The sequence below is a fragment of the Pseudonaja textilis genome, chromosome 2 (genome assembly GCF_049901715.1).
Source record: "Pseudonaja textilis isolate UNSWEBS1 chromosome 2, rPseTex1.2, whole genome shotgun sequence".
Lineage (NCBI taxonomy): Eukaryota > Metazoa > Chordata > Lepidosauria > Squamata > Elapidae > Pseudonaja > Pseudonaja textilis.
Window position 1 is genome coordinate 42,844,973 of NC_141991.1, and position 27,595 is coordinate 42,872,567.

Genomic DNA, 27,595 nt, shown 5'->3' on the forward strand with positions numbered 1-27,595 from the left:
CCTTTTTTAGGCAAACGATAACTGTAGTAGTAGATCAGAGGGGGAAAAAAAGCTTGGAACTTCACACTCCCCAGCCCAGTACTGGAGTTCCCATCCCCTAGGTGTGCAGAACAGCAGCACGTGGCTAGATTGATTTTACCCATGCTAGGTGAAATCAATCTAACAGGCAGCCTTCTCAAAAAGGCTGGCTGAAAAACGTCCTTACTAAATCCAAGTGGGATTTTGGCATGAGGCACTTGCAGCATTTGCACCTAAGCTGGAAAAAAATATCCATGGAAAAGAAAGGGTGTGTGTGTGTGTGTGTGTGTGTGTGTGTGTGTGTGTGTGTGTGTGTGTGTGTGTAGCATCACCATTTGTGTATGTCCATGCATCTACAAGTTCTAAATTGTCCATTCTGTCAAAAACGATGTGATATCAAGCGGTTGATTTGGTTGTTGTCGTGTGTGGGGGTTATAGGCTTTTGTATTGGGGTTTTATTTTGTAAGCCACCTGGAGTCACTGTGAGCTATAAATTTTCTTCATAAATAAAGCTACAAACATTTTGGAAACTGTCATTTTAATATCTTTCCCAGAAATTCTCTATTTCTGTGGACAAATTACTCCATTCTAATATCCCATTAAACACCATTTTCAACATGATAACTCCTTTTGGTTTATCTATAAGTGCTTTGCAAAATGTTACTTTATCCTCATTTGGAGCATATATTGTAATTATCAATCTTGCTCTCATGAAAAGTAGCTTGAACCCCACATATCTGCCATAATCATCAGTCACTATTCGTTTTATTTGCAATTTTCATATAGAAACAACTCCATTTCTAATTCGGCTGAAATTTCTTTTTTCTTTAACTAGTAAAGTATTTTTTTAAGGAGAGTTTGCTCTATTTATATTCCATGTTATGAATCTAAAATTATATTTGTGCCCAACACATAGAAAAGTCAATACCTGTAGCCAAGGGTGGACTGCTGGGGGTTCGCAGGAGCCCCTAGCTAAGATTCTGTACAGTTCGGAGAACCCCCAAATCCCACTCCTGGATGGCCCTGCCCATCCTGCCCCTCCCCTCTCAGGAGTTCCCATGCGGTCCATTTTGGATGCAGGTAAGTGCAGGACGTGCGAGGGGACTCAGGAAGGGTGAAAACTGGGCCTCCAGAAGTTCAGGAAGACCAGAAATGGGCTGTTTCTGGCTTCCAGAGAGCTTCTGGAGCCCGGGGAGGCCGTTTCACCCCTCTGGAGGCTCGAAGAAAGCCTCCAGAGCCTGGAGAGAACAAAAACATCCCTCCACTGTGGTGCAGGAGGCCGACTAGGCTAGGCCCACCATGGTCACGCCCACCCAGCAACCGGGCAGAGAACCCGTTGCTAAATTTTTTGAAGCCCATCCCTGCCTGAAACACTAACATAGTGATATCCTTAATGTCTTGTCTTTGTTGTTTAGCACTGTCACTCCGGTTTGAATTTCTTTTAATTCCCCTTTAAATTTTTCTAAGAATTTCTTGCTCTCTTAGAATAAACTTAATCTAACCTCTGTTGTTTAAAAAGGAAGATCATTCCTTCCAATTTTTCCCATTGAAATTGTTTTTTTTCCTGCTTGATTTTGTCAATTAAAGAAACTCTTTTCATTTACACGGTTGATTCTGAATGGTAGTGATCTGGGCTGTCAGGACTACGTTTTATTTAGCATCTGTAGATTTCCCTGACATTGTATGCCATAAATAAATAATTCACACAGTATTCTGATTAGGATTTAAGTATAATCACATCTGCATTATTAATCTTCAGTCTGTAAAAATGCTGCCTCAACTTGATTTCTAATCATCTTCCTGACAAAGTGCATAAGAATATCTTTTGGTACATTTCTTAATTTTGCAAAATGTGTTTTAATTTTATGTTCTTTGTCAGTTTCTGCCTCCATATCATCCTCATCCTGTTCCTAAAAGTTTGTTAAAGACTGAACAATCTTTTCTTTAGTGTCTGCTCCAGGATCCTATGAACTGTTCAAGCCTACACACACACACACACACAAAATCAGTTCCAGTAATGCCAGATTGTTTAAGTTCTTATCAGCCTCTCTATTTATTATTCTGTTTAATTTTCTAAAACCATCACATTGTCATTAATTTAACTCATGTAAATTGCCCTATGGATTTTTCAACTTTTTTGTAACTTCCTCTTCTCTTTACAAATGTTTCTTCCATTCTTACTTCAAAATCAATCTAACTCCCTTTTAACAGATTTGATATATTCAGATAGCTGCTTCTCCTTCGTTTCAAATATATTTTGCAAACTTTCTGGACTAATCTCTTTTTCTGTCAGTTGTTCCAAAGATCTTTTTATCCCTCATCAAGTCTTGCGGTTTTTCTGGTGGTCACCATTCTTTTATTTATAATCCAAAAGAAAAAGTAAATCAATTATGAAGATAAATATGAAGACAAGTTTCTACCTTTTTCTCTTTGCTTTTTCTATAGCCTTAAAGCTTTAGTCCAAACTATATTTCTATAGTTTTAATGACACAGTCAATTTCATATTACACTTTGTTAACTTTATCATCTAAATTCCAACAACTGTCTTTTCTTTCTGATGTCAAACAGTCAACATACCCATGAAGGTCTGGCTTATTTATTCAATTAATTCCAAACAACAAAAGCACTTTTGCTAAAATATTAATCTTTCAAATTTGTACGGATACTTTTTTATCTGTTTATAAATTTCTTGGTCGAAATTTTGTTTTCTGTTGTTTCAAAGTCTTTTACAAATACTTTCCTCTTTGGTTTAGTTTCTATAATTTGGAAGGCTGATTGACTGAGTTGCTTCCTTTGTTCCACAATTTTCAACTGTAAATTGATATATCCAATTAAGAAAGTGAGGGTTAGGTGGAACTTAATGTCCTTTAAAAGGTTGTGCTTCTATGTGTAAGATGCTGTTTCTCTCTCAGCTCCCTGCCAAAAACACAGGACTTCCATCCTATGGTTTCCTTATGAGGAGCAGCAGGCCATGGTACATGTGGGTAATTCTTAGTCAGAAAACTTTGTTGGCCAGAAATCACTGCAGGCTGCTGTTCACCACTACAACGCCTCCTCTCCTTGAAGATATCTAGTCCATCATAGAAGCCCCCACAATTTGTTTAATGCTAAGGAACATAGCATCTCTTTATGTCAGCCTAAAAGGAAAAGGGAAGTAAAAATTCTGGACAGGAAAACCTGTACCATTATATAAAGGTACTGAAGGACATTATTTTTTCATGGAGAAAGCTGAAAAGGGAAATGAAGGGAAATGCTTGTAATATCCGTTTTACCACATGGAATACTGTCTACTCTCATTTACTGAAGCACGATCAATAGTTTCTACTTTTGTCATTTTCATGAGCTTTTGAAAACTGGAGACTCGCCTATATTGACATTACCTTTTCTACCTTTTCTTATAATAATCTGTTTTCATTTTGTATGTTTGCTATTCTGAAACAGCGAAGTGTTATAGCTGTAGGAGTAGACAGAAAATAGGTGGGATGGCTAAAAAATTTGAAATTACACATTATATTACCCAAATGATCACTTTGGATAACTACTTGCCAGCTGCTGCAAAAATTCCCTTACACACTACTTTCAGCCGAACATAAATACCCTTTAAATTAATTATATAGAGAAAGTGTTGAAGCTAGCGCAATTAGCTTTTATCTCACTGTAGTTTATTTTATCTCATTTCATTGTATCTTACCTTATCTCATTTTACTGTATTTTACTCTGATTTGGTCGACTAATCAATAAATAATAATTGTAATAATTGTATAATGTTAGAATTAACTTCACGTGCCAGCAACATAAACTTCACTATGGCCGAACTCGGTCAGCCTATATACTTTACTTCTCCTTTATCACAGCTTCACAACTGGTAGGCGTCTAGTGATGATAGGACATCTGCCATCACAGGACTCATGCATTGCTAAGTGGTACTTTATGCTAAAGTTATGGACTTCTCCCATATGGCAGATGAAGTGTGGGAGGTTAGGATTTGCAGGGTTGATAGCTGGCTACTATTGCACTGAAACTGGCAGCTCTGAAGATGCTCCCAAAATGGATCCAGCTCCAATCTCAGCTACAACTCCATGGACATTGACAATAGGAACAATAGCATGTAACAGTCTGAAAAAGCTTGCTATAAATAGCTCCCAATTTGCAGTTTATTATACAAAATGCCTAATTCTGGGAGACAACAGCACCAAAAGCTGACAATGCCATTTAGAATCATATGAAGAAAATGTTGTATCATTGCTTCTACCATAGAGAGAAAGGGTGTTGGTACTTACCTGACACGCTCGTTCTCTTTGAGCTATGAAGAGCATCCAGTAGTGGGAGGTGCTTCAGTCTCTGCATGTCTAGGCTGGGCTTAATTTGTGGAACGCTCCTCCTCCTCCACGGGACTCCTCCCCAGCGTTCCCCAGTTTTGGCGAAGAGAGAAATAACAGCCCTCATCCTCAATGCCCTAACAATTCATTGGCTGAAACAGGACCACACCAGATGGAAAAACGGGTGGGGCTGGATGCTTTTCACAGCTCAAAGAGAACGGGCGTGTCAGATAAGTACCAACGCCCTTTCTCCCATGAGCTGTTCAGAGCATCCAGTAGTGGGACATACCAAAGCTTGGCCTGTCCTACGGGAGGGACTCTGTCTGGCCTGGAATCTCCTCCTGTCCCTGTGGACCCATTGCAGAACTCTTCTGCCAAAGGAGGCCTCAGCGGATGCAAACACATCTATTTTATAATGCCTAATGAATGGCGATGGAGAGGCCCAGGTTGCGGCTCGACAAATTTCAGTTATTGGTGCCTCTGTGGCCCACGCTGCCGATGTTGCGGAGCTCCTTGCTGAATGAGCTGTTATGCCCCTGGGCACCTGCAGGGATTGAGTCTGATACATTTTCGCTATCGCGGCCCGTAGCCAACGACCTATTGTAGAAGGTGAGACCTTGCATCCCTGAGTGTTGGGCTGAAAAGACACAAATAAGGCTTCCGTTTTTCTGAAAGCCGCTGTGCGGTTGATATATATTTGCAATGCTCGCCTTACATCAAGCCTATGCCATTGTAGTTCCAACCCTTGGGATGGTCTGGGACAAAAATTAGGAAGTATCAGCTCTTGTGCCCTATGAAAAACCGAGTTAATTTTGGGTATAAATGTAGGATCAGGGCGAAGGACCACCCAGTCAGAATGGAAAACACAAAGATCTTGTCTGATAGACAAAGCTGCAATCTCTGAAATACGACGAGCAGAAGTGATCGCTACAAGGAAAATTATATGTCAGAAACTGGAGACTTGAAGATTTCAAGGGTTCGAAAGGACCCTTAGTGAGTGCGACGAGGACCTTGTTAAGGTCCCAGGTGGGATAATGGTGTACCGCTGGAGGGCGTAAATTTGTGGCTCCTTGAAGGAAACTCCGGATACGTGGATGATGGGAAAGAGATAGGAGACCTTCACAAGTGAGAACTGATGCCAAGGCCACCACCTGTCTTTTCAACGTATTAGGTGATAATCCCTTGTCAAATCCCTCTTGCAAGAACTATAGGATTTGAGCCACATATGGAGAGATGGGATCAATTCGAGACTCGGTACACCATTTGCAGAAACTGGACCATGTGGCATTGTAAATGTGAGTTGTTGAAGGGCGTCTGGTGGCTTGGATAGTGGCGATAACTCTGCTGGAAAACTTTTCACTCTTCAAACAACTCCGCTCAACCTCCAGATGGTGAGGTGCAACCATTGAGGGTCCGAATGTTGAAAGGGTCCCTGGGTTAGCGAGACCCTGGCTGGCAGAATTCTCCATGGTGTTGATACGGATAGACTGCAGAGGTCTGCAAACCATGGCCATCTGGGACAGTAAGGAGTTACTAGAAGTAGTTGACCTTGGGAACCAGTGGAAGTGGCGGGAATGCATACAGAAGTCCCGGGGGGCAACGCCAGCGGAGCGAATTGAAGTTCTCTGCTCCTTGCAGGGGGTACCTGGAAAAAAATCTTGGGAGATGAGCGTTGAGGGGGGAAGCGAACAGGTCTACCACCGGCTGTCCAAATGTCCTAATCAACTCTTGAAACAGGGTCGGATGGAGGCGGCACTCTGATTGATCGATCGTGGCCCTGCTCAGCCAGTCTGCCTATGTATTCAACAGACCCGAAATGTGCTCTGCTCTGATGGAAAGTAGGTTGCTCTCCACCCAACGACACAAGCGCTCCGCTTCTCGCATGAGATGTTTCGACTGTGTGCCCCCGTTTGTTTATGTGAGCTTTGGCTGTTACGTTGTCGGTCAATATTAGTATGTGCTGATAGCGTACCTGTGGAAGGAAGCTGCGGAGAGCCAGGTGTACTGCTCGAAGCTCCAGCCAGTTTATGCTGCACAACTGTTCTATGGTGGACCAGCGGCCTTGGGTTGTGAGCAATTGAACATGCGCTCCCCATCCAAACAGGCTGGCATCGGTGGTGATGGTAAGTCTGTGTGGCTCTTTGAAGAGGCAGCCTCTGTTGATGACTGGTCTGGTCCACCAGAGGAGAGATATGAGGACCTTTGATGGTACCTTGACCTTGTATTTGGAGTTGCTTCGGCCGGAACGCTGGTACGGAAGCAGAAACCACTGGAGGGATCTAGTGTGGAGCTGGGCCCAAGGGATGACAGCGATACATGAGATCATCTTGCCTAACAATTTTGATAGTTCCTCTAGGGACACCCTCTTAAGACCCCTGATCTCCTTGATTAATTGCTGAATGTTATTTAGTCTATCTGGTGACAGGTAAACTTTGCCTTCCACCGTATCTATGACTGCCCACATATGGGTTAACCGAGTCGATGGTGTTAAATGACTCTTTTTCCAATTTATTGAGAACCCGTGTTGTTGTAGGGATTGTAATGTGTTCTGAGTATCTTTGACTGCTTGATGAGCAGATGACAAAATCAAGATGTCATCAAGATAACACTGGAGTCATACGGGGATATCATGGAGATGAGCAGCTAGCAATGCGAGAACCTTCGTGAAGGTCCTGGGGCAGAAGCTAGTCCGAAAGGAAGGGCCACATATTCAAAATGGTGTTTATTATAACAGAATCTCAGAAATTTATAGTGGGAAGGCCAAATAGCAATATGTGGGTATGACTCCGTCAGGTTTATGGACGTGAGGACGTCACCCTTGTATGCCTCCCGTGTGCACTTATCTATCTGTTTTTATAAAGCTTTATGGCGTCTGATGGCATCCCTTTCTGAAGTTTTAGAATTTCCTTTAGCCTGCTTAGGTTTGTGCTGAGATTTGGCTTTGACCTTCAAGGATGAGGTCCGAGAGCTGCCACCATCTGCCATTTCGACTGAAGTTGGAATTGCAATATGCTTGTTATACAATGCAATACTGTGAAGGTGGTTGGCACACCTAGGGGCCTGATCTGAGGACAGACCAGTTGCCCTGAGATGTTTTTCCTCTTTTTTTTTGAATAATACCTATCTATAATGAGTCGTATCTCAGTAATAATATTTTATTGATATTAAAATATTATACTGAAGAGATTATTATTATTATATTATTATATAACCACTAATAAATAAATAAATAAATAAATAAATAAATAATATCTATCTCAATATGTATATGAATATTAATTAAGTGGCACGATGTTAAGTGCTGAGAAACCAAACATCCAAATTGAGAACGCCTAAAGGCCCAGATTGATAAGGGTAGAGGCCTTCAACAGCTTCCCTGCACGGGCGGACACAGGCCTAGGTGCTCGCTGTTGTGTTGCTGGGTTGATTGGGCTGTGAGGGTTAAGCCAATAATTTAACTGTAAGAATAGCCTCGAATGTAGAAAAGATGAGGATATAATGGTCCCCAGTGTTCCTGAAGGGAACTTCTCCTCAGGACAGAGTTACCTCACACAGCACGAAATGGAATACAGGCGCACGGCCATGAGGTCTTGTAAGAAAAGATGCCCTCCAGCCATTAATCTTTTGGCACACTCCCCAGCAGCAAACTCGCACCGGGTGAAGAAATAGCCTCCGATGGCTTTTCCTATAAGGCTAAACGGCAGGGAAGGGTGGAAGGCACTAAGCATTTGAATCTTCCACCCCAAGTGGCGTTCAGAGGGGGAAGGAAAGCGATACTTTCCTGTTCGGAGCATAGAGCTCACACCGCTGTTCGGGTAAAAGAAACTCTGCGGCAATCTGTCAGAATGGCAGGGGTAGAAAGATCGGTTGTGGGGAGGGGGCACGGAGCAGCACTGAAGCCTCCCACCGCTTTGGGGCGTGAATTGGCGCTTCCCTGTAATGCGAGCGATCTCTGTAATGCGAGCCAACGTTGAGAGATCACAAGCTAAAGACAAGCTGATTAACTTTCAAACCTGCTAGCAAGGAAAGAATTTTTCCTGTTTCGGCCAAGGAAGAATCACAAGCACTGCCTATCTCTCACGAGGCTGAGCCAAAACTGGGGAATGCTGGGGAGGAGTTCCGTGGAGGAGGAGGAGGATTTCACAAATTAAGCCCAGCCTAGACATGCAGAGACTGAAGCACCTCCCACTACTAGATGCTCTGAACAGCTCATGGGAGAAGACACATATTCTTTATAAAACTACACCAATGCCAGATTCCACTCTGCTGAGCACCTATTTCCAATAGCACTTTCTTATGTCTAAGGATATTTACCCATGTAAATATAACTGCATAACTTTTATCCTCCTCATCTTTCCTATTACCTTCTACTATTGGTATCATGATATATAATATTATATAGTAATCTTTGTTATTGTTTGTATGTACACTGAGAGTGGGTTTTGAGCAGAGATGGGGTTGTGCCTTCTTTATCACTGCACCAAACACTTCCAGCCTAAGCTTCTCCTTCAGAGCTCCATGCCAACTGGAATAGCCATGCTTTAAGCTCACCCTGCCACACAGCAGCAGTTGTGTCTCAAATGCGGGCTTGCTGATCATCAACCTAGCATCCTAACCATGTGTTATGTGCTTCATCTAAAGAGACAGCAAGAGCTAAACATCAGTTTCTAACACTACCCACATTTTTCAGACATGATATTCCCCTCTGAAAAAAAAATCAGGGCCGGCCAAAAGAGACCCCGCGCCGTGTGCCAAGAAATTGCACACACAACACCAACGCTACACGCCCTTCCTTTCCAGCCGGTCAGGTGTGGATCAGCTCTGGAGCTGGGCAGCCGCTTCCCTGGTGGCGGGGCCGAGGCCGCCACCCAGGGAGTGCCTGCTGCTTTCCCTCGCCAGGGCCAGGAGGTGGCGTGTTTTCCTGCGCCGCCTGGCCCCCGCCTGGCAGCGCGCTTCTCAGCACGAGGCAGCCGGGTTGCCCAAGGAGCCTGGTCAGCCAGGCGAGGGGAAGGCAGCGAGGGCCCTGCCGGGCTGGGGCGGAAAACCCGCTTGGCAAAGGGCCAGGGAAGCCTGTGGGCGGAGGACCAAGCATGCTGGGAGGCAGAGATTCAGCCGAGGCCATCAGACAGAGAGACGGCTGGTCTGTGGCTGCCCAGCTCCCTTTTCCTGCTGCTCAGCGGCCTCCGCTCGCACCTCCCGGGCTCTGCTCAGGTGTCCAGCTGGGGCTGTCAGGAGTTGCTACCGCCGGCACGGCTCCAGTCCCGCGTTGCCTCGGGAAGGGAAAGGCAAAACCGGGAGCCGCTGCGCCTGAGCCTCCGGTGCTGCTGCTGCCGTTGCAAAGCGCCGCCACGGCTCTTCTTTTTGCCTTTCCCTTCCCGAGGCAACGCGGGACTGGAGTCACGCCGGTGGTAGCAACTTCTGACTCAGGGGGTTTCGAGGGAGGGGAAGGAGGAGGAGAAGGGGGGAAAGGGGGGATTCCCCCCAAAATCGGAATTCCGATTTTAATTGGAAGAATATCATGTCTGATTTTTGTAAGTATAAACATATCCCATCCTGTCATGCCCCTATCAGAATCTGATTCCGAGGGGGAGGCTGAGCAGCTGACTTGGAGTGGGAGTGTGGCTCCGTTGGCTGTGGAAGAAACAGGGAAGGGCAAAGTCCGGCTTGGGAGAGCAGGGGAGAGGTAGTGCAAGGCAGGGGGAATTCAGAGGAAGACTCAGGGCCACTCCCTCTTCATCCTAGGGAGGAACGGAGAAGGGAGCAACATGAGTTGCGTGGCTTAAAGGGAGGAAAGGGCCCTGATTCCCTTCATTAGCTGCAGCTGGGAACACAGTGTTTAAAAAGGGAAGCTATGCACAGCAAAGTTGTTGGAAGCAAATGGGTTCCTGGCATCTTCCCAATTGTGTGTTTTGTTGGCCTTTCAAGTCTGCAATTCCTTATCCTTCCCTGTCAAGTTAATTGTTGCAGCGTGATTTGTGTGGATTTTTATTTACAGTTTGTATGTACTTTGTTTTCGGACTGAATTTCCTCCACTTAAAGACTGTTCTTGGGAGAGTTTTTTCTCCAGCCTAAGGTAACTTGGACATAGGGGGGAAAGTTGGAGGTATTTAAGGGACTCTTCTTGCTTATTTGACTGTGTTGCCTTTGTGCCACGCCCCGGATCATCACACTTCCCTTGGAAGGATTCTTCATTCCTTGTGAAGAAAGAAGTGTCTATAAGTTCTTGCATATTGTAGGATGGATTTTTTATTACATTACCTCAGTGAGCAGAAGAATAATAGATACAGTACTCTCTTTATTGTGGGACGAATGATGTTCCTGATTGAACCTGGCTGCACTCCCACCAAATAGCACTTAGACTTATATACTGCTTCATAGTGCTTTACAGCCCCCTTTAAGCGGTTTATAAAGTCACCATATTGCCCCCAACAATCTGGCTCCTCATTTTACCAATCTCAGAAGGATGTAAGGCTGAGTCAACCTTGAGCTGGTCAGGATTGAACTCCAGGCAATAGGTAGTCACAGATCCCAGATGAGAGGATACCATCAAAAAGGTGATGTGGAGAAGATGGAACTTCTGATTATCCTCAAAACCAGCTGCCTTTATTAGATATTCTCAAACTGCCATTGGACAATGACTAAAATCCTGCTTACTCCTTCTTGTCTAAAATAATCATCAGACACTTTCACCTCAACATCAATCAAAAGAAACATTAATGGCAGCTGCTATTGCTGCTGGCTCCAGTCATAACTGGTCTGGATGAGACCAGGTGGTTTTGCTCTAAAATCATGTCACGCTACACAGAGATGACTGACTAATTGGACAAAGTAAGCAAAATTTGTTGATCTCTGCATGAAGATTGCAAATACAAAAATGTGCAGTATGCATATGTGTTCGTAAAAAAGCCAATACTGAAATAAGGGAATTTATTAATATAATGCTCTTAGGTTCATGTGATGCAATCTTTACCATATTTTTGTGACTGTTTCGCTAACTGTAAAAATGGTGCTTAATTGTTGCTTCTACAGCTTACTAAATACATTTTTAAAACAAACAAACATTAATCTGAGGTTGGGTGCACTTGGCCAACACTATTATAATCTACTTTTACGGATAAAGCACAAAATAACCAGAGACTACAAGTTCTATTGTTTTCTTCTATGGAACACACAAAACATTAGCTTTTTGTTTCTTAGGAATCAGGACACTCAAAATGTTATGATAGAATTGTTCCTAGTGGGGCTGTTATGGCCTGAATTCATACCAAGATGAACAAAAGAGTTTTGGAAAATCTGGAGAAAGAACCAAACCAATTTCAAATAAAACAAAAAGAAACCCTCTCTTTCTAGATTATTTATAACTTTAAAACTTAAGCTTTTTTTCTTTTCACAACAAAGCCAAACCTATGAAATATTTAGCAATGAACTAAAAAAAAAAGCAAAATACGGCTTTATCTTCCAGCTTATACATTATAATTTTGATTTACAAAAGATATTTGATCTATGCATATTAGGTTGTAACTCCTTATTGAATACAACATAGCCCTTAATGCATACAATTGCCTAGTACTATAAAAACTGATACCTAACCAAAAACTGATAAATTAACATAACACAGAGAAATGCAAGACTGCTGGAATGGCAGTAAATTTTAACCATGTCAAATGGCATAACCTGAAATAGTAGAAAACATTTTTTAGGCAAAACCATTGTATTTTCATCAGGAATTCAATAAGCACAGTCACATAGTAGATTCTAAATAAAATGGATAAAAGCTGTACTCTAAAGACTACTCTTTTTACAAGAGAATTTTTTAATTGTTTAATGGGCACCACAGTATTCTTAAAATAGAAGATAACAATAGTGAAACATATTATAACTACATTAACTAAGAAGACTTAATTTCCTCCATTGGAGGTACATTTATATTCTATAGTCTTAAGATACTGTATTTTATTGCCATCTAAGACCTTAATACGATACTTCCAATGTTTTCTTTTACTTACTTCACCCTCAGGTCCTTGGCTATTTGGTTCTTCTTCCATGACTCTTCAGTTAAATTTTCAATTTTCTACAGACCACTATTCCAAGAGAGATTGTTCATTTAATCATTTTGCATATTCTTGTGCTCAATTATTACTGTTTTGTTTAAGGCAAACTTAAGAAATTTTCAGTACTCATTTCACTCAACAAACAATTCAGCACTTTTGATTAGCTAGTGCATCGAGATTTGGTACCACTGGAGTTTCTCTATAATAATCACTCAAGCAGAATCACATGTTTTGTACAACTCTGCTTGAAGAATTATACTGTACAAAGGAAATATTATTTGTGAACACTGACCAAGCTTAAGATTCTTAACTGAAAAGTTGTGCTAAATCATTACAAGATAGCTCTCCAATTAAGAATCACAAACTCGTGATACACATTTGTGGACTGAGATTCATGTGTTTTCATTGTGTGTAATATAATGAATAGCTCAATTAACTAAGGTACATCACTATTCATCTATAATGAGATGATATTCCAAAACAGTTCTGGCTTTGGTGCAGAGGGGAGTTCCAGTTCTTTAAGAAAACTGATATTCCCTTTAAAAGAACAACCAAATTAATCCCCACACATTTAATAATTAAGGTGGCCTGCAAATTTCTCATAATTGAAACTCACCAAAATTCCTCCATGGAATTACAAATTGAGGGTTTTGTCATCATAACTGAAAGAATTTTCAAGACTGATATGTAGCATTCTTATTCTAGAAGAAGAATGCTGTCCATACAACTGTCCTTCTGTTAAAGTGACCATACCTTACTCATATAATTCATGGGAATTTTTACAAAACTGTTTTGAGGGTTTTTTTCTTCTTCAAACTTCTTAAAAATCAAGAACACATATTGGGATGTATCGATATATTACAAATCCCTTTTGTTGGAGAAGAATGGATCAAACTAGGAATTTAAGAAATTTTTTCAATGTTAAAATCTTGCTATTTTTACCAAGCAGTTTGTATATTGGTTCTTTTCCTTTTCTTTTGAACATAGGTAAAGAAGCCCATTTCAATACCCTTAGCATCCTTTGCTGAAACTCAGGTGTTTCTGAGCTTTTGCTTTCTTCATTCCAGCTCTATTATTTTGGGTAACTGTTATGTCCCTTCCTCCGACCACCACTATAACTACAACTACTTGCTTTTCAGATCTTTATTAACCCTTTTATTAGATTTGGTTTTAATTAAAACTATTGGCTTTTTTCCGCATATTGTCTTCTTCTTTCTTCCTTTCCTTTTTTTTTTTTTTTTTGCTAATTGGAATTGTGTCTTCTGGGTTGCCTTCTCTAGTTCCCCTGTCCATATTCTGCCCTGGCTTAATTGATGTATATTTTTTCTGGAAAAAAAAATGAGGCACTTGATCTCACTCAATTCTGAATTCCCTTAAAATCATTAACTCCAGCAATACATGGTCATTTCCTCACAACTGCATGTTCCTGCTACCTCAACTAAGTCTTCCCTAAATGAAGTCAAATATATAACTAATCATATTGTGTCTTCCTTCACCCTTTGAAGGAGAAAGCTGTCAGCAATACAAGTCAAGGATTCCTGGGTAGACAGCACTAGACCAAATCTGTCTCACAGCAAATATCAAAGTAATTACTGCATTCAACTGCTAAATTTCTTCCCTTTTTTTTAAAGATCTGCCATTTTCTTTCAAAAGGTACCATCCATATCTATTCGGTTAGGTACATGCTAATGGACAGCACAACATTGTTTATTTGTTCTTTCTTGCAGCAACTGTATCAAATAATTCATCTGGATTTCAGAGAAGGAATAAATATGTGTAACATTTCTGCCTACTTTTCAATTGTTTCTGTTCTTTTGAACAAATTGCATCCTTTTTTATTATCACTGCTAGATAAATTAGCTGCATTTAAAATTACTATTCAAACTAGAATTCTGTTTCTGTTTTCTATACCCCTAATGCTGAAGACAATAAAGAAAAAAAAGCACTTCAATCAACATTGGCTTCTCATTGAGATAAGATGATACTTATCAACTATATGCCTCACAGAGTATTTTATGCTACTTTTATTCTTGATTTTAATTTAAAAAATGGGGAACAGAAGACATTTCATTGGCAAACTACTTATGTGAATTAAATATAAATCAGCAAGACCACCAACTCCCTACCAAATGTAAAATTATAAAATTTCATTTCCATTTCAGGTAACGTAAGATATATGCACATTCTTCCTTCAGTGTTAAGCAAAATGTTTCTGGATGGCTATAGCAGAATTTGAACATTTGGCCAGGTTTTAAATGGAAAAATTATTGCCCGTGACACTGTATTTGCAATTTTGAGATTAGAAAACAGCTGGGGGTTTCAATATAAATATAAAGCCCTTGCAGTTGTCGTAATAAAATAGTCTATGCTTGGTTTAATAGGGCACTCATTAAATACACTAACTGCTCTACTGGATGTCAAAAATGTCAGAATTAATCTGTCTGAATTAAGAGAGACATTACCAAATTTAAACAGGGGGATAAACTGCATTCAGTTTGCAAATTAATTGCAAAGACTGAATGCTTGTGTTTTAACATATAATTTACTGGAAAGCCTATTAATCCTGAGGAATGAAATACACATGATACAAACATGGCAATGAAATAATAACCATATCCTGAAAATGCTCAAGCAGAAATACACAATCCTCAGATCCTTTCAATAAATTTTTACACTGACTAGGCAGAAAGGCAAGGCAATGCATAATGATTGAATACAACTGGCAGATTTATCTACAGAAATAATTCTTCCTTTGTTTTCCCTTCAATTTGCAGGATTTCAAACACCAGACTTACAGCCTATTTTTTCACATTACTGGAAAATACATGATTTTTTTTTTAAATAATAGCATATTTCAAAAGATAACTAGGCTTTGGCCACAATACATAACATCAGAGTCTCAAAAGATTCCGAGTATCCATTTTTAGTAGTTATTTCATACAGAGTGCATAACAAATGTTAGTACTTGATGAATGACTAATACAATCATTTTTATCTTCAAGAGTAATTTTAGCCTTAAGAGAATTAATTTAATGAACAGCAACTGAAGTTCTTAAACTTCTTAGGTCAGATAATTGTCAATATTTTTAACTTCACACCTATTTTCTTTTATAACCAGGAATTCATGATACATGCTTTCTCTATAAATTGCAACTTGAAAAGCCACTTGTAAAAATTTCATGCAAAGCAAATTATCCAGAATATTTGAATACACAGCATATTATTGTCAAAAGCAGGAGACAAAGGAAAACCTATTGGCCAAATACATTCAAATTAATTCTAATTATTAATTTTATGTTATAGCTATATAGAGTATTGTAAATGTGATTAAAATTCATAAAATTGATACAATCTTAAGAGTAAAGACTTGCCAAATACCAATTAGAACTATGAAATGACAAGTATAATACATACACATGTTGAACAATGGAGCTACACTTAATGGTTTTAAGTGGGAAAAGCAGTGGCCATGTCTACTTTAACTGATAGTTCATTACAGAATATGTCTTTCTCATTAGATTGTATTTCACTGGGCTTCAAAGTTCTGCAGAAGAGAGGGTGAAATGAAAGATGTATTGTTTGTTACTATAGATGCACTAATCGCTAGTGTTAATAAGTGCCTACATGTCTCTTAAAAATGTATTCTGAATATGCTCAAAATTGTTGTAGATATTCTAAAGAACAGAATTATTTGCTTGACCAGGATTTAATTTAGGTTTGGATTTAGTGATATCAAATATCAGTAAGAGGTTCAGCAGCAGAATCAGAATAGCCAATTCCTTCAATTCAAATGCCACGACAACACATTCACAAGTGATTAAAGATAATTTATTCCTTTGACCAAGTCTGAAATATTTCTGTCAGGGTTCTAAACATAATTTATATAAGTACTGTAAATTAAATATTATTTTTGAGAATGAGGTTAAATTCTAAGTCATGGATAGAATATTTATAATAATATAGGATAGCAAATTAGACATTACCTTTAGCTTGTTAACCATTAACTGCAGAGAGTGCTTCATCACTAAGAAATCCACTGATCCACATTAAACTCCACAATTGCAATTTCATGTAATAGTAGAATTGTTGGGCTACTTTACACAAATCCATATATTTATGAATTTAAACGGATATCCAAAGAAAAACAACAATTTTGGGGTTAATATTATTTTTGAAACAATCTACATGATAAGCTTCTACTTTGTCCAAAGATTTTTTTAAAAGCTCTAAAAAGAATACAACTCAAGAATATTGACATTCTCCAGCAAGCTGTACTATTATTTAGATGTATATGCTTACCCTTCAAAACCAGATTTCAAGCCAGCTTACAATATATGAAAATCACGCAAAAAAAAGAAATTAGGACATACAATAAAACATAGCTGTTTTGATAATGTATTATTTTATTTAAAATGAAGTTTATTTGGTCTCCCTTAAAGTATGATAGCCAAGAAAAAAAATTGGTCAGGCCTCTATTTTTTCTCAATACCTTAAAAAAATATCATATAAGGAAAATAATTTTCTATACTCACCCGATCTGCTGATCCGACATCGTCACCAGCTAAGCAGATAGGAGAGGCCATCTCCAGAATTGATAAATTGGATGGAGCATCAGTAGTAGATGAGGATCTGGGACGACCTGAATTAATATCTTGGACAGACTTCCTGTTGATTTGAGGACTTCCTTTCGGAGGATCTGACTTGCCCCGTCTGCTGTGAAGACTTGTTCCTCTCTTCATTTTAGGTGGCACTCTGATTTGTTGGAGAACTCTATTCAGAGCTGTAGAGTGGGTAGAGATACCATCAATTTCGGCACAGGTGTTTTGATTTTCCAATTCTGTTTCAGGTTCCATATCAACCTGAGTTTGTTGAACATCATGCGGAGATACTGACGACCTCCTACGCTGATGCTGGAAGAGGTGCTTCAAACCTTGACCAATTACATTAATGTTCTCCAAGGCATTGTGGGTAATTTTTGACAGCTTTTGTTCAGATTCATGCTGCCTTTTGTTTTCTGGATCTTGAGTTTTGTTTCCAACATCAGGGTCGTCATAGAGTTGTTCACCACTAGAAGGCTCCATCAGGTGACAACGCAAGTTTATTTGACAAGTCAAACATAAATGTGTTGGGTCTTTAAATTTTGTCTTTTGCTAAAAAATGCCAAGATTGTCAGCCAATAAAGTGTGCAATTGCTTCAATTGTGCATATACATACAGCTGTGCCACGCTGGTCTCATGCTTATCTAATGTTAAAGAAAAACCTGAAGTTATCCATCATGCATGGATTAATATATATCCATGTGAAAACATACAATTAGTTCACAATTCCATCAAATTCTAAAATACCTTATTGAAGCATCTTTTTACCATGGAGATTTAAATGCATTATCTATTGAGGGCAGAACATACAACTTATGAATAGTTTGTTTTTTATTTGGAAAAATGTCCAAAGAAAGAACTGAAAACTATAAGCCATGCTATGCTGGAAGCAGGAAAAAAGCTAAAATGATATGAATCTGTGAATTTTATCTCATAATATAGCAAATATCTAGTAGTATTTTATTGCCAAAAATGTAAACATATCAGTAAAAAAATGTTTTCCCATGTTTTGGTAAAACACAAACATTGAACAAACTGAAATATATACAAAATCTACCATTAGTGTCTTAAAAATATTATACATATTTTGTTTGTAAATATGTTCATAGTGTGAATCTCAAAAAAATTAAAATAATTAAAATGCATTGATTAAATTTATTTTATTTTTACTTATTGTAAGAAATGATGCTACAATTAATATAGCACATCTTCATTTTGATTAGGAGAAGCAGGCAGAAAGGCAAGCAATTAATGCTGAGAAAAATTATAATTAAAAAAATAAAGCCAAAACCACCGCATAAAAATAAAGGAAACAAAGCTATATAGTGAGAAACAAGGCTCAAAACACTTACATTTAACAGATTTGTTTTTAGAATCTGAAGTACCATAAGTATTAGCAGCTTCTACTTATAATTTTTACTTTTTCGTGGATTTTGCAAATTCAGATTTTGCTACCATTTCAAAGATTATCTGCCATCAAGTTGTTTCTGACTCATATATAAGGTGTTTATATTTCTAGTATAATGTATTTCACATGTTAATCATGTAAAACATTACTGAAAAAGGAAATACAAGGAATATATACTTATTCTTTAAATTTATATCTGCCTGCTTAGGATTTTTGGGGAAAAAATAATAAAATGTCTTGAGGGAAATATGAAAATAGAAAAAAGGGCAAACATTTTCTCCCAAATTTCTTTTGTTTTTTCCTTATCTCAGGCTTCTACATCTCTCATATGGTATACCTTAGTACAGCTACACTGTCTAATACAATAGGATGGGTAAGCAATAAATCGTTCTTGTTCACATTCACTGGCTCCACCTACAAGTTGATATGGTTAGTGAACAATTTGTGGCCTAATCAATTATGCTTAAAGCTCATCTATAAACCATTCCAATTTAAGGACGTGTTCTCATGATACAGCATTTGTTTCATTCACATCCCATAGATGAGGCTGTCTCACTTAGTATTTAACTGATCCTATGTAATAATGGGGTTTTCCATCATTTCCCAACACAAGCCTTGCTGTATGCATGGTTTATGCTACTTTGGTGGCTACTGCAGTAATGATCAGCAGAGGCTGGGATCTGCCCAACTCTTGTCATATTTGACAAATGTAAGCAAGTTCCATTCTTCTAGACAATGGTGACTTTTCTCACCATTTTCATTTTGGCAACAGGACAGATCATGCATACCTAAGAGTACCTGGCACTTTGCAAAACACTGATCAAACATTAGGCTGGTTCTGTATTTATCATCTACAGGTGAAACTCGATAAATTAGAATATCATGCAAAAGTTCATTTATTTCAGTAATGCAACTTAAAAGGTAAACCTAATATATGAGATAGACTCATTACATGCAAAGCAAGATAGTTCAAGCTGTGATGTGTCATAATTGAGATGATTATGGCTTACAGCTCATGAAACCCCAAATCCACAATCTCAGAAAATTAAAATATTGTGAAAAGGTTCAATATTCTAGGTTCAAAGTGTCCCAATCTAATCAACTAATTAAGCCATAATACCTGCAAAGGGTTCCTGAGCCTTTGAATGGTCTCTCAGTCTGGTTCAGTAGAAATCACAATCATGGGAAAGACTGCTGACCTCAAAGTTGTGCAGAAAACCATCACTGACACCCTCCATAAGAAGGGAAAGCCTCAAAAGGTAATTGCAAAAGAAGTTGGATGTTCCCAAAGTGCTGTGTCAAAGCACATTAATAGAAAATTATGTAGAAGAGAAAAGTGTGGAAGAAAAAGGTGCACAAGTAGCAGGGATGACCACAGCCTGGAGAGGATTGTCAGGAAAAGGCCATTCAAAAGTGTTGGGGACTTTCACAAGGAGTGGACTGAGGCTGGAGTCAGTGCATCAAGAGCCACCACACACAGACGGATCCTGGACATGGGCTTCCTCTTGTCAAGCTGCTCCTAAACAACAAACAACATAAGAAGCGTCTTACCTAGGCTAAAGAAAAAACAGACCTGGTCTGTTGCTCAGTGGTCCAAAGTCCTCTTTTCTGATGAGAGAAACTTTTGTATCTCATTTGGAAACCAAGGACCCAGAGTCTGGAGGAAGAATGGAGAGGCACACACTGCAAGATGCTTGAAGTCCAGTGTGAAGTTTCCACAGTCTGTGTTGATTTGGGGAGCCATGTCATCTGCTGGTGTTGGTCCACTGTGCTTCATTAAGTCCAGGGTCAATGCAGCCATCTACCAGGAGATTTTGGAGCACTTCATGCTTCCTTCTGCAGATGAGCTTTATGGGGATGCTGACTTCATTTTCCAGCAGGACTTGGCACCTGCCACACTGCCAAAAGCACCAAAACCTGGTTCAATGACCGTGAGATTACTGTGCTTGATTGGCCAGCAAACTCGCCTGACCTGAACCCCATAGAGAATCTATGGGGCATTGCCAAGAGAAAGATGAGAGACATGAGACCCAACAATGAAAAAGAGCTGAAGGCCACTACTGAAGCATCCTGGTCTTCCATAACACCTCAGCAGTGCCACAGGCTGATAGCTTCTACGCCACGCTGCATTGAAGCAGTAATTGCTGCAAAAGGGGCCCAAACCAAGTACTGAGTACATATGCATGCTTACACTTTTCAGAGGTCCGATATTGTTCGATGTACAATCCTTGTTTTATTGATTGCATGTAATATTTTAATTTTCTGAGATTATGGATTTGGAGTTTTCATGAGCTGTAAGCCATAATCATCACAAGTATCACAAATCACGGCTTGAACTATCTTGCTTTGCATGTAATGAGTCTATCTCATATATTAGTTTCACCTTTTAAGTTGCATTACTGAAATAAATGAACTTTTACATGATATTCTAATTTTTCGAGTTTCACCTGTAAATGCTTCATGCAAGACTGGTAGATATACGCAAGTGACCCAACTGTTAGGCAGTTTGTATGGCAGAACACTCCATCCTGCTTCATCCAGTGACATTCTGCCATGCATGGTTGAAGCCCTTCTCTTTACAATTACAAGAAAATGGGAGAAGCAGCATTTTTCTGGCCATCTTTTAACAGATTAACAGATAATCAGAGTTGGAAGGGACTTCGTAGGTCATCTAGTCCAACCCCCTGCCCAAGCGAGAGACCGTACACCATTTCTGACAAATGGCAGTCCAATCTCTTCTTGAAGGTCTCAACTGATGACGCTCCCACAACTTCCGAAGGCAAGCTGTTCCATTGGTTGATTGTTCTCCCTGTACGAAAGTTTCTCCTTAGTTCCAGGTTAAATCTCTCCTTGTTCAGTTTCCATCCATTATTCCTTGTCTGGTCTACAGGTGCTTTAGAAAATAGCTTGACCCTTTCCTCTCTGTGGCAACTTCTCAAATATTGGAATACTGCTATCATGTCTCCCTTGGTCCTTCTCTTCACTATAGCCATGCCCAGTTCCTGTAACCGTTCTTCATATGTTTTAGTCTCCAGTCCCCAATCATCCTGGTTGCTCTTCTCTGTACTTTTTCTAGAGTCTCAACATTATTTTTATAGTGTGGTGACCAAAACTGGATGCACTACTCTAGGTGTGGCCTTACTAAGGCTTTATAGAGTGGTATTAGTACCTCCCTTGATCTTGATTGTACCCCTCTGTTAATACAATTTAGGATTGCATTAGCTTTTTTGGCTGCTGTTGCACACTGCTGGCTCATATTTAGCTGGTTGTCCACTAAGACTCCAAGGTCCCTCTCACAGTTACTGCTATTGAGCCTGGTTTCACCCAGCCTATATGTGTACTTTTGATTTTTCTTGCCTGAGTGTAGGACTTTATTTTTCTCTACATTGAATTTCATTTTGTTAGATATGGCCCAGTGTTCTAGTCTGTCAAGATCCATCTGGATCTTGAGCCTATCTTCTTGGGTGTTAGCTATTCCTGCCCGCTTAGTATCATCTGCAAATTTGGTAAGTTCCCCTTCTATTCCCTCATCTAAATCGTTAATGAAGATATTGAAGAGTACTAGTTTTCCTGATCCCAAGCTTGGAGTGTCATGACGACTAGGGGGTAGAAAAGAAGAGAAGAGAAATGAAGCAACACTACTGCTTGAAGTGTAATAACTCGCCCAAAAAAGCTGGATCCTGCTTTCACTACAGCTTCCATCACCTTACGGCCATGGATCAGACTTTGCGGATAATCTGTAAGGTAGTTCTATCTCCTGTTTTACTGGGAATCTGTTTCTAATTCAAATATCAGGTTCTGACACATAGCTATGCACAGGGGTCAAAACATGCCTCCTCTCTTAGCTCCAGCCTCCCCCATGTTATGAAAATAGGAAATCCTTTAATTGCTTTCCTTAAATTGTCCTTAAATTTCCAATGAAGATGTAAAGACAGTAGCACTCAGTGGCTTCATTACCAAGTCTGACAAGAGACATCAAATTATGCTTGCATGTTTTTGTGCCACTTCATAGACTGAAGAAAAGCCTATTAAAGCAACTGTTTGGGATAAACTCTTACTGTGAATGTGAGTAGAGGTCTGTGGCCTTATCCATCCAGCAAACACAAGAATATGAAGTAATTGTTTGTTGTTAATGATGTCTTCAGGTAGATGAAACCAGAATTCTGTTTTTGTACATTTATTTAATAATTTTGTTGTGTTATCAATTTAGATAACCAAGTTAGCCATACCAAATTAGCCATACTTGTAAGCAAAATTAGCAAGTTTATGAGGACAAGTTTACTGCTAAGCCAAAATGGAAGTACATGTGGATCTAGTTTAGAGTTTTAGGAACAAATTTATTCCTCGAGAATTTCAGGCAGGAGAAACAGGCAAACAGTATAACTAGAAAAAAGAGCCAGGCAGCGCTGAAGCAAAACTGCTAGAAAGGAAACTTACTGGAAGCAGTGAAAACTACATAAAGATCCACACATTTAGTTTAATCTGGATCATAAGCAAAAAAAAACTTTATAAAGTGATAAAACATTTTGTATAAAGTTTTAAATCTTGACAAAATTGAGCTTTAAGCTATATCCATAAATATGATGTATATATAATGGAGAAAACATCTAATAGAGCATGTGATTATGATAGCCAAACTGGCTGTGTGATATCATTTGCAGCTAATTCATTTACAAAGATTGAAATGATCTGTTTTAATTTTTTTTAAAATATATCTAGACACACAAATCCTCAAGTTAGATACCATTAGTATCCCCCTCATGAACCCTGAAACCCATAAAGGAGTAAGAACAATGTGAAGAACAATTATGGAGATATTTTGATTTGTGGTTAAAAGAGCCATATACATAAAATTTGTAGGATTATTAAGATGCAAAAACATCATAAAGCATGCAAAGCAGAGCTATAGTTTCCAACATTAATCCAAATTCAGAAAAATAATCTGTCAAAATATTTAGTACAAGTGAAATCTGAAAACCTCTAAAGAGCACAAGTTTAATAAAAGATGCAAAGCAGAGTTTATCAAGAGAACTGTTTTTCAGCTATGGCAATTCCTACATAGATGGACTACAAATCCCAGAATTCCATTCTCAACTTGGTCAGTGATGAAAATTTTGAAAGATGAGACCCACATACCAGAAAGTTGCCATATCTGAGAAACACTGATCTAGAGATTAAGAAGACTCCACTGGTTAAATAATTTATACCTTTCTGCATTTGCAAATAGAACAGTGCAAGTTGCTACACAGCCATTCACTCTTTTTGCAATTAATCAAACTAATTCCTCTGTTAAATTTTGTAGTTTATTACACAGTGATTATATGCTCAGAAAAAGTATATCTTTTATGCTTTACTCAAAACCAATTATATTTGAATGTGCTGCAGAATCATTAAGATGTTTATAGGTGAGTAACATGATTGTTACAGTACTAAATTCTAATATTTATCTACCATCAGCTATAAATGCTATGTGCATTCAATATGAGTTTGTCACTTTGTACTGACGTCTTAGTCAGATTTATTAGATCAGAAATATGCAATCTTCATTTCCCAAATATCTATAAATAGCTGAATACTGAACTGCTGAAATAAAGCAGCAAAATAGCCTGATAATTGACTGGTTTTCAAATTGTAAAAATGGGAATAGACTCATTTCCATAGTTAAATCTATCCCCATCCATCTACAAAGCAACACAGTGAAAATTTTGTGACAAGAGTAACTGAATTTCAATAATGTTTTTTTATTTCAGGAGAGAGTTGTTTAACAGTGGGAATGGAAGTGATTTAAATATCAGATGCTTTTTACACCCATTATAACACCTACAACAAAGCTGTTAAACACGCGGCCCGCAGGCTGTATGCTGGCCATGTCCACGCATGGTTTAGCGAAGGGAAAATAGTCCCAATACTTCATGTGATGCCTCCATGATGACGTGAGCTTGACACCCCTGACCTACAACTTCCAAACTCCTAGAAAGGCCAACACTTGTAGGTCTAGTCTTTCAAGTACATAAGGATAGCTAGCAGATATTTATTTGCATCTTTTGCTCATCACTGACTCAAGAACTATTACATGGTAACATTTAATCATTAGATAGCATGAAAATCATACATATTTATAGCTAATTACATCTTTTCAGCATGATTCTTCAAAATGCCATTTTATATTTTTTAAGCAAGCTTACTACTTCCTTATGAGTATAGCAAAATGTTTCACTACTTTTGTAAAAAAGGTTAATAGTGCTCAACTCAGCTGGTAACAGGAAAAATGTTCAGTTTTTTGAACATTATATAATTCTAACTTGCCAAGAAAGAGATCAGATTTGCTGATTAATATAACAATTAAGAATGCTTTTGAGACCAGATCTCTTTATGCAACACATGCTGGAAGAAATGCACTACATTTTAGCCAACAAACTAAGTCAATACTAGAGCTTGCTTTAAAAAATGCCTTCCTGTGCACTCATCAAAATTCTCACATGCCTGTATATCTTTCCATCTGCTGATCTGCCTTCTCAAATTCAATATTTTTCAAGTTCTGTATATAAAAATTTCATATGAACTAATAATACAAAATATCTGTTATCTTAACTATAAATTAGGAAGTGATTTCTTACCTCCACCACTTATCCTTAAGCATGAATAGCTGATGGGGCTCCTCTTCAAACAGCAGCTTGGGAATGAAAAAAATATATATTAGAACAAAACTCTCCATATCAGAATAATGTGATTTATAGAATGCCCTCAAAGCATACATTGTGCTAAGTTTAAAGTTCTAGCTGACCTCAGGATAGCAAAGAACAGAAAATACAATGATGCCTATGTACCTGCTGCCATCTGCAATTTTTGGTTTTGCTGAATGCGAGCTTCCTTCACAATGCTGTATTTTGTCCCTGCAGCCAAACAATCTTGAAATGAACTGCCAGAAATGGTGAAAGATGCAGCTTCTCCAAGCTGAATTTTCCAAATGCATTTGTTCAAGAAGAGGTTTCCTTTGTAACTTACAGCACCACAACCAAAATGAATAGATCTATTTATGTTTTAAGCTATCCAATTTTAAAAATAAAATTATTTCAATAGCTTACTATTATCATTTTGTAGCAATATGAAAAGAATTCAATTTTGAAAAAAAAACTGTAAGTAAAACAAACATGTTGATATTGGTCTAGGTTGTTCTCAGAATTCATTAAGCTGTTATATTTTGGTGGAAAAAAAGGATACACAACCTTTTGTATGATCAGAACCATACTTTTCATTATAAAGAGGCTACTAGAACAAGACATTATAACAGTGTTACTGATATGTTCTCTCACAGTTTAAAATATTCTGAGGTACACAACAAGGTAGGAAGACATACCTGGATATTTAAATTCCCCACATTTCTGCTAAAAACATCAGGGATTTGATTAAACATTTACTCCTGCCAAAGAATAGTCCAACAAAATTTTATTCAATAATGTGATGTATTTTACAGATGTGTTTACTGAGTTGACCATTATGAGATTTACTATTGATTTATCAAAATATTAATAGTAATTCTACATTATTAGACATTTAAATATAATATATAATTATTCAATAATACAGTATATAAAATATCTTGACAGACTATATTTTTAACTCACATTTCTCCTATACAAGTTTGTGGGGCACACAGTTCCTAGAAAAGTGTATGAGCAACTCATTTAGACAGCCTGATTTAAGATGATACTATTAATCTACTTTATACAGGTACATTACAGTAATGACATGTGAAACAGTTTGAATACTCACTCAAATATTAATAAAAACTGTCTAATAATTATAGCTTTATAAGTAAAAATGAAATTTTACTCTAGAATATTGCAACAAAACTGATACTACTGAGAAGCATCAAATGAAATTTACTTAGTAATGTATATGTTTACATACATCTTAATATAGATAAATCCAGTGAACATTATTTGGTCAATATCTGTGTTACTTATTATCTAGTTGTTATTTCATTGGAAGCAATAGAAATCTGGGGGGAAATCTGAGAATCTGCTAATTGAAAAACAGATTCAGAAGCCTGAGGGAATGTACAATACCAAAAATATGCTTCAAAAAGGTAATGAATAATTAATACTGCTCATTTACCTGTGGCTTACAAAAGTTTAAAACACACTATGCAATTAAAGATAAATATGTTTCCATATTATTACTATTGAACAATCCAGTCCAAACAAGCTATCTTTTTTAATGGAAAAGAAACAGTTGTAAGGGAAACAAGTCATAATGGACAGGCTATGGTATTTTTAAAAAATGTAAAATTCCAGAAGGTAATACTTGATAGCTCTGTTCAACAGTGTGTTTACTGGCAGCTGTTGCTACTAACATCTGCTTCCAAATGCCATTTTGAGCTCCAAGATGAATAATGTTATTATTTAAATATGTATTGAAATTTATTCATAGACAGACAGAATGTTATAGGGACAAAAGACAAAATCAGTAATATAAAAAATAAAGATACCAAGATATGGATATCAAATTGTCTTAGAGATATGAAGGATATAAATAAACCCAAATTTATTAAGCATATATGAATAAAACTAATTTGAGGCATGTATCTATGTTACTAGCACAAATCCTAGCTGACTCAAACCATTTCCGTTAAAGGTCCCAAAGATCAATTGACTTGGAATTGATAATTTTACAAAAACATTTTGCTTTTAGCTGGCAGATTATGATCACATCACAATCACTCCATTATTGTTAGCTGGAAATAAGTTTATTTCAAGGCAGAAAAAAAATTGAAGGCACAAAAGAATAGATAGGATTTGAAAGAAGGGAAAAGGGAAATAGATACAATGAAAATGTAAGTGACTCCCTGGAAGGATATTGCTCTAATTGCTAATTGCAACTGTTAATACATACAAAACAATTATTCTATTCTTTTTACATTCTCATAAAAGTCTATCATATGGTCTACTACATTGTTCACCTTGTGTAATCCTGAAAATGTTCTAATCCAAGGGTTCCTAAACTTTTTACCATCACACTTATTTTAGTGTAATTTTAATGTACACAGCCACTCTAAAAATCCAAAACAAAATGAATATAAACGAAAGCAATACAACACAAATCTGGAAAAGGTACATTTATTGTAACAATGTAACCAAAAGGTTTTTCCCACTTTCCTTGGACTCTGATTGCATCTCACAGAGGGAAGTACATCTCAGT

The 27,595-nt window shown here is 38.0% G+C and overlaps 1 protein-coding gene across 4 annotated transcripts in view; it reads right to left on the reverse strand.

The window, feature by feature from the left end:
• TMCC1 (transmembrane and coiled-coil domain family 1) overlaps positions 1-27,595 on the reverse strand; it is a 114,513-nt gene that overhangs the window by 82,457 nt on the left and 4,461 nt on the right. Inside the window, exons 2-5 of one of the 4 annotated variants that reach the window (XM_087923739.1) lie at positions 25,012-25,067; positions 16,921-17,630; positions 13,172-13,197; positions 12,344-12,386 (exon numbers count right to left, since the gene is read on the reverse strand). In XM_087923739.1, the coding sequence (XP_087779865.1) occupies positions 12,344-12,386; positions 13,172-13,197; positions 16,921-17,469 (618 nt within the window). In that variant the 5' untranslated portion in view covers positions 17,470-17,630; positions 25,012-25,067. The remainder of the gene's footprint in view (positions 1-12,343; positions 12,387-13,171; positions 13,198-16,920; positions 17,631-25,011; positions 25,068-27,595) is intronic. The other 3 variants (XM_026722892.2, XM_026722898.2, XM_087923738.1) reach the window with 3 other exon arrangements.